The 8,448-nt window shown below is 44.1% G+C and overlaps 1 protein-coding gene across 1 annotated transcript; it reads left to right on the top strand.

Annotated features, from left to right (window-relative positions):
* Positions 1–648: 648 nt before the first annotated feature.
* On the top strand, positions 649–8,395 carry LOC105898444 (H-2 class II histocompatibility antigen, E-Q beta chain-like). The gene is made up of 3 exons (XM_031570196.1): positions 649–937; positions 6,571–6,846; positions 8,149–8,395. The coding sequence occupies exons 1-3, from the start codon at positions 649–651 to the stop codon at positions 8,268–8,270; spliced, it is 687 nt and encodes a 228-aa protein (XP_031426056.1). The 3' UTR covers positions 8,271–8,395.
* The last annotated feature ends 53 nt before the right edge of the window (positions 8,396–8,448 follow it).

The following is an 8,448-nucleotide window of genomic DNA, read 5'->3' as shown; positions in this document are numbered from 1 at the left end:
AAAAACAATCAAATGCATATGCATAATTGCCAATACAGCTTCACAGAGCTGAGTCTGGCAGGAGCTTGCCTGGTCAGGCATTGTTGAAAAAAAGAAAAATACTGGTCCTGAGTTTGACAGTAAACCAGTATAGACAGAAATATGACATGAAATAAGTGTTTGAATATCAGCATTTTATTGCATCTGGCTTGATGGAGTTTTCTGTTGAATGAGAACTCTAGTCCATTCAAATCAAACTCTGCATAGGAACACCTGACAGTCCCGATGCTCAATACTGATTGGTCCATTTCTACATGTGCCACTCTCAATACTCTGTGTCTTCCTCTAGCTCATTCAGACGGCAGCAGAATGTCCTCATCACAACATTTGATTTCTGGGGTGATCATTGTCTCCACTCTTTTGGGAGTGGGTAAGTTCAATACTGTTTATTTCTGTACACACCTACATGTAGTCTTATACAACAAAGAGTCAGTCATTTTCAAAGCAAGCTTGATGCCTTTCACTATACATGTCCTCTACCTAGAAGTCTCTCAACATGACACACTGACACAGTACATGTCATATAGATTGTAATAAATGTCATATCAGTGTAAAAATGTGAGAATGACTCTAAACTGCTGATCGTATTACAGGAGAGATAGACTGCTAATGGTGTTTTCATTTGTAGGTGGATATTACAATGATATAGTGACTCAGTGCCGCTTCAGCTCCAGCCTGAGTGATGTTGAGTTCATTCAGTCTTATGTATTTAACAAGGCTGAAGTCACACAGTTCAACAGCACTGTGGGGAAGTTTGTGGGATACACTGAGTATGGAGTGAAGAATGCAGAGGAATGGAACAAGAATCCAACATATCTGGCACAGGAACGGGCTGCGAAGGACATATACTGCAAACTCGCTGCCCAGAATGAAATGAATGTCGTACTGACAAAGAAAGGTGAGTAAAGAGTCAAATGAAGCCTGTAAGAAGGGAAATCAGTTTACACACACCATGCTCATTAGACTGGGTTAAAGGGGAAATGTTATTTTTGTTGTCTTTAGTTCTGTCTGTCTGCCTACAATTATTCTTAAAGAAAAGAAAATTATATTTATAAGCATTTGTATTCTTCATGGCAGTTTTTATACATTTGTATATGTATACATGTATATGTATTTACATAGTGTATATCTAGAGAGGCGTGTGATGCATCAAATGAAGGAGAATATGGTAGAATCCTCATTTATCATGACTTTTGTAGGGGTGGAAGGTTTTTATTCGGAGTACAAAAAGTACAATATCTATTTATCTATCTGTCTATCTATCTATCTAAATAATATATATATATACATATATATATATATATATATATATATATATATATATATATGATAAATGAGGATTCTACCATATTCTCCTTCCTTTGATGCATCACACGCCTCTCTAGATATACACTATGTAAATACATATACATGTATACATATACAGGTGAAGTAAACATCAGAGATGCTTTGCTACAAGCAGAAAACTGCAGGAGCTACGATACGGTGTTACAGGTTCCTCCTTATGGCGTATTCCTTGGTGGAAGTGTGGTCAGAGCATTCGCATTGTTGGAAAACCCTTCTGCATCCTCAGCAGGTATCTCAGGGTCACCAGCGTTCTGCCTCTTAGCCTGAGTGGGGCAGTATAGATTAACCTTCACCTGCAGAAGGGTTCCATTTGCGATCTCTGGTCAGCCACAGCCATCTTGAGCTGTTTTCAGCTGCCATGGCTATCTCCCTAGTGGCTTTCTTCAGATGCTTGGGTTCCAAGCCAACCCTCTGTAAGAAATAGCGCACTGATGTTGCTGGGAAACCACGGCAGCCAACCTCGATTGGAAATAAGGTTGCGTGCCATCCTTTAACGAGGGCCTCGTTGATCAGATCTTGGTACTTTGCTTTCTTCAGTTGGTGAGAGATGGCTAGCCTGACCTCCCAGGGCACTGTGAGTTCGGCTATAATGATGGTCTTTGTGCTCCTGGATAGAAGAATCATGTCTGGTCGAAGTGAGGTTACCGCCACCTCCTCCGGAAAGACAAGTCTTCTCTTCAGATCCACTTGCATCTCCCAGTCGGAAGCTCGATGCAAATGGAGGGTAGGTTCTTGGCAGTTGTTCTTGCCCTGGGAATCGTATCCCCTTCTCTTTGGAAATGTACAGACTGGGATGGTGTTAGCTGATGTTTGTTTGCTCTGAGCCTTTGCTGTTCCACCCAGTTGGCGATTTCCATAAGAACCTTGTCGTGCCTCCACCTGTATCGGCCTTCTCCAAGTGATTTGGTACACCCAGTCAAGATGTGATTCAGTGTGGAAAGGATTGCCCCACACTGCTTGCAGGATGCATCTTCTTCCTTGCCCCAGATCTTTAAGTTGGTTGGAGTAGGTAAGAGGTCGGCTACAGCGCGCAGGAGGAAGCTCAGCTTGCCCTGGTCAGTGCCCCAGAGCTCCTTCCAGGAGAGTGGCCGCTCGAGTGTGTAGTCCCACTGCATCCACTGTCCCTGGCAGGCCAGACCTACCACTTTCACACGGAAATCTTCTTCAGCAGTCTCTCGGACTCTCTGCACCACTAGCTACCCAAACAATCTCCTGATGTTTCCAGTGCACTTCTGCTTCCTTCACAGCTTCCTGGGGCTTCAACTTCCTGCCACACTTGATGGTGTTGTTAGCGTGCCGAACTTTCTCGTCTTTGGACAGAAGGAGTCTGCTCTTGCCTTGGTGGCTTTGAATTCTTCCACCACCGATGAAACTGGTAGGTGGAGCTTGGAGGTCTTACTGTACAGATTGACTGAGCTGAAAGATGGGGGAACACCCAGCCATTTCCGCACGAATTTGCTGCACACTCTCTCCATCCCTTCTACTTGAGTCATGGAAAAGTCGTACAGCAGGAATGGCCATTGCTGTCTGGGTATGATGCTGTACTGAAAGCTCCACACTTTAAACCTTCCAAGCAGCTGGCTGGGTTCCTGCTTCTTCTTCCAGAGTATCCGTAAAAGCTTCGACAGCCTCTTCAGCAGCTGTGGACAGTTTTTTTAGATCTTATAAGGGGTGCCTGATGGTCCCGGAGAAGATCCTGCTCGAGCTTTAACCGCTATCGCTCTCACTTCACTTCGTGTGCCATGCAGAACGGGGTGTGTGGCTCAGTTGTTGGTAGCTGGAAGGGACAGTCTCTAAGTGGTACGTCTCTGATGGGGTCGCCATGTGCCACTGCCACACTGTCCTCCATTTCTTCCTTAGAACACATTAATCTCCCGCTTTTGGGCTTTCCGAGGAAGCCTGCTGTGAACTGGAAGCGGTTGTTAAAGAAGGCTTTCCTCTGTCTGCTTTTCTCCTTCTGCTTTCTCCGGATAGTCTCTGCTCTGCGAAGGTTGATCAGGTTTTTTCGAACCTCGAGCTTAGCTCGTTCAGGGCTGCTTTCTCTTCTTCGCCTGCTTTCCGCCACCTCTTCTTAAGTGTCCTTAGTACTTCCTGCAATTGTGTGATCCGACGCTGTCTCCTGCTGGGACCTGATGGTAGCTTGATGGTTTTCCCTTCCTTGACACCAAAGGCATCTTGGCATGCTTGATACACAACTTGCACCAAGGTCTTTATCTTCCTGGTTGCATCTCCTTTCAGAGTGTTGTCCAGGATGGTGCTCAGGTCTTCGTCCAATCGTGCCTGTGAAAGACCGGACGGTCACCCCACGTTCTTTTTGGGATGTGGCGACTGGACGGGGTCAAGTTGTGGGGGAAAAAAACTGCACAGGAGATGGTGGCTTTTGTATACAAAAAATATCTCTCTATTTAAAAACAAGGGGGAATATAATCCAACATATGTGCCCATAAAATAAAACATACAACAGAAACGTACATCCCGTACTCAAAGGCTTTTAAAGTCACCTGCACCTGGGTACCTGCTTGTCCAACTGAGGCCTAATCGCAGGAACCTACTTGACCCAAGCCATGCCCCAAAACATGCACCGTGACTCAGCCTGCAGCTAAGTACATACACAGGCCTTACAGAAAACAATCACAGACACAAGGCACACAGACAAGGCATACAGACCAAACACAGAACAGAGGCACAACAGACACAAAACAAGGCCAACAGCAACCACACAACTAGTTACAAAACACTTCTCCTCACATCAGGGAAGTGTTTTACCTTATGCCCAAAACAAGTCCTCTTTCATAGTGTTCTTACACGTCTCTCTTAGCCAGCCTTCTCTTGACCATGAAGCACCCTTTAAATAGGGCAGAGCCACTTTGGCTTAATTAGGTCCAACATTCAAATCAGGTGAGCCAGGACCCAACCATTACAGGGGAGGAGTCCAAGAGTCTTAAAGGGCACCATCCCTTTTTGCCATGGTGAGGAGGGGGAGAATTCACCTTCTCACAGTGCCCATCTGCAGTCTGCTGCTGGTGGTAGATTCAACCGTGGCTTCCTCACGAAGTCCTCAAGACTTTCGGATTCATCCCCTCTTCTTCTTGTGCTCTGAGCAGGTTGAGCAGAGTGGTCCAGAGCACTGTGGTTTGCCTCCTGGCCCCGGTCCTCCACCGACTGACAAGCACTACTAATAAACTCAGAGATAACTCTCTGGGTAGTATCAGGTGCTTTGCGTTGCTTTAACTCAGCGTTTCTCAAAGTGTGGGGACGTGACAGGTGTGGCACGAATGGATTTTTTTTTTTTACCCCTGATCTACGGCAATGCTTTCCTTTATAGACAATAGATTTTGATTGACGTCGGTGTATTCATTAATTGCAGCGGGACAATTAAAAAAAAACTTTAATTTAGTTTAGTTAGGGCTGTGTACTGTTCTCGCTACGTGTTTTACATGTCCAGTGTTTTGACAGTCAGTTCAACAGTCAGCCAAACTTGATTTCACGGGCCAGGTAGCGAGCGCCTTGCTCCTTTATTGATGTCAGGTGAAAACTTATGAGTGAAACAATAATACACAAGAAACGGAAAATACTTAGAAGGTATCTTAACTAAACACAGCAAGTTACTATTAGATTCATTACACCATGAATCAGAGCAACAACAGATTACAGCACAGCTGGCTAATAAATAGTAACGTTAGCCACCAACGGAGTTATGAATGAATGGTCGCATTATAGAACGTAACGTATCTAAACGTATCTACATTTTACATTTCAACGAACTAACACAGTTCATAGAATTTAGACATAGGTCACTTAAACATATTTATCACAGTGTAAGACAGCGAAAAAACGTAGTCATTGTTTTCGAGGGGGCGAGGAAAAGCATAATGGGCAGCACGGTGGCTCAGTGGTTAGCACTGTCGCCTCACAGCAAGAAGGCCCTGGGTTTGAATCCCGGTCGTTCCAGGTCGTTCAAGGTCCTTTCTGTGTGGAGTTTGCATGTTCTCCCCGTGCCTGCGTGGGTTTACTCCGGTTTCCCCCACCATCATAAAGACATGCATTGCATCGTATGAATGTTGGTGGTGGTCGGAGGGGCCGTAGGCGCTGATCGGCAGCCACGCTTCTGTCAGTCTGCCCCAGGGCAGCTGTGGCTACTGATGTAGCTTACCACCATCGGTATGACTGTGTATGAATGACTACTGGACTCTGGACTCTGTAAAGCGACTGAGGGTATTTAGAGAAGCGCTATATAAGATTGAATTGATTGATTGATAATTTAATAGAGGCTTACTAGATATGTGCGTTACTAAGTAAAAGTCCGTCAACAGAAAGAAATACAATTCTGTGTGCGTGTCCATAACAACAATACACTACAACATGAAACATGAAATCACTCCAAGCAATATGCAGTACATTTGCTGACCTAAATAAGATGCTATTTGTTATTACTTGAGGTTATTTCAATAATTGACAATTTTAGGCTTGGCCTACCATTTTATGGGAGCGATGAGGGGCTTGAAAAGGCCCTCTTGTTCAAAGTGGGGAATGACAGAAAAAGTTTGAGAACCACTGGTGCTTCAACTGCTCTTTGCACTTCGACTTGCCTTGGTGAATTTTTACGCCGCGTTCGTTCTTGAATATGCCACCGCAGATGTTGCATCTTCTTTTGGCTTCACCCTCCTGTCTTGCCGTATTCGATCTCGTAGTCCTTGTGCCATTGTCCGGGTCTTTAGCCGTGTGATCCATTCCTAGTGGCAGATTATCCTCCCCCCCTCCTCGGTCTGCCCTGGAGTATTTTTTCTGTATTGTACTTGTAGCTTGTTTGTGCAGTGTTTCGGGGTGCTAGCCCTAGCACTATTTACAAATATATACATGTATATAAACTGCCATGAAGAATACAAATGCTTATAAATATAATTTTCTTTTATATATATATATATATATATATATATAATCCTAATGTCACTCAAACTGTGCAGCGTAAATGTAATGTAAAGTGATCAATGTACTCATGCTAATGTACTGAATCCATTTTATTCGTAAACATTTGCTCACAGAGTATAAACTAACTCCAGTAGTATCCAAATTCATTGTTGCTATTTCTAAATTAAAAGTGATTTTAAAATACCGAATGATAGACGATACACTTATTTCATTCCCTGTGTGCATAAACATAATGCAAAAGACTATGTCTTGCAGTTGAGGTGAGACTGACTATGGCGAAGGCCTCCACTGGTGGTCATCCTGCTGGGCTGGTGTGCAGCGCGTACGACTTCTACCCAAAGATGATACGTGTGACCTGGCACAGAGATGGCCAGGAAGTGCCTGGTAATGTGATATCTAGTGAGGAGCTGGCAGATGGAGACTGGTACTACCAGATCCACTCCCACCTGGAGTTCACCCCCAAAGCTGGAGAGAAGATCTCCTGTGTGGTGGATCACGAAAGCTTCAGGGACCCTCTAGAGATCAGCTGGGGTGAGAACACTGGCTCCTGTCTGACTTCACTTGTACTCTCATGCTGTATCAGGTGCAGTTAATTATATACATGTGCACTGCAGCTAAGACACATGTGACGACATATAGCATTAGCCCTAGTACTGCACACAATATAGCTGCTTTTAGTCCTATAGCAGGGGGACTCAATAGGCGGACCGCGGTCCGGATTCGGACCCAGACGCAATCAAATTTGGACCGAAGCCAAAATCAACATTCTAATTTAATCATGATCCAAGCGAGTTTTCATAGGTGCGTGATTTCGCGCTCTATATTTTTTTCCTACTCGATGTGGTTTCTATCTTTCGTGTCTAATCCAGAGGTCCAATCAGGAGCTGTAATAACAACATCACTGTGACAACTCACTCACTCAATGTTGGCAGCGAACTCTCTGGGTCACGCAGGTTGTGTGTGTCAATGACAACAGCGCGGGCAGATAGATATATTGAACGGTATCTTTTTCTCAGCAAACGAAAATCATGGCGTGCTTTAAACCTGACAAAAAACGAAAAGTTGATTCCAAAAATCGCTAATTTAAGACAGAGTGGACTGACAAGTATGCATTTGTGCTGCCTGTGGGGAGCACAAAACCGATGTGTTTAATCTGCAACGAGACGGTTGCCCTTGTCAAAAGTGGTAACGTGAAACGTCACTATGAAACAAAGCATGCACACTTCGAAAAAAAATACCCGCAGAACTCTGAGGTAAGGGGCAGAAAAATAAACCATCTGCTATCATACCAAGCAACATGCAGTGTAATAGTTAGATCAGCCACACAACAAGAGCGTGCATACCTCAACATACTGTTGTGAGTCTGCCTTCTCAATAACAAATGAATATGGTGAAAAACAAATACAGGAGCACACTCACTAATGAACACTTACATCAGTGCCTCCACCTGGCCTTCACACCTTTTATGCCCAAGTTTAAAGCACAAAAAAGGTGTCACCTTTCACACAAATAAGGCCACATCACCTTTTGTGCATAGTTCGAACGTTTTTGTTGGAGTTATGTTTTTGGGTTTTGACCGTCACTGTTCCGGACACTGGACTGAATGGAAATTTGGCGAGTGGACCTTTTGGGTTTCTAATTGAGTACCCCTGTCCTATAGTTAATGCATGCTTTGCATAGTTTTATTCAGGTATGACTGCTCAAATGTAAACTGCTTCCACAGGGACATGATGTTCTTCTGGTCCCAGTGTCTCTACATTCAGACACAGATCATACGTGTTGCTATTGTGTGACCTCACACATCATGCGTGACGTGACGTGATGTTTTCCCAGACCCCTCCATGCCTGAGCCTGAGAGGAATAAGATTGCCATTGGAGCTGCAGCACTGGTGCTGGGATTAATCGTCACTGCTGCTGGGTTCATCTTCTACAAGACAAAGTCCAGAGGTCTGTAGTGTGCATGACCAACAACCAACATGCATCCAGCAGTCAGGATAGAATATGTTAACATATGACACTGCATAATGGATGACCTTAGACACTCATGACATATAGACAATCTAAAGTTAATTTGGTTATTATAAGTTATAAGTGTTTTGTATGATGGTCTCATTTTAATGATTTCTTTTCTAA

Source organism: Clupea harengus, chromosome 7 (assembly GCF_900700415.2).
Source record: "Clupea harengus chromosome 7, Ch_v2.0.2, whole genome shotgun sequence".
Classification (NCBI taxonomy): Eukaryota; Metazoa; Chordata; class Actinopteri; order Clupeiformes; family Clupeidae; genus Clupea; species Clupea harengus.
The sequence above is the reverse complement of the archived record's forward strand: the minus strand, read 5'-3'. Positions and strand labels throughout refer to the sequence as shown.

Coding starts and splice junctions, on each gene's coding strand:
- LOC105898444 (XM_031570196.1), top strand. CDS start 649: ATGGTGTTTTCATTTGTAGGTGGATATTACAATGATATAGTGACTCAG. Junction 938..6,570: donor TGTCGTACTGACAAAGAAAG/GTGAGTAAAGAG, acceptor TATGTCTTGCAG/TTGAGGTGAGACTGACTATG. Junction 6,847..8,148: donor CCCTCTAGAGATCAGCTGGG/GTGAGAACACTG, acceptor ATGTTTTCCCAG/ACCCCTCCATGCCTGAGCCT.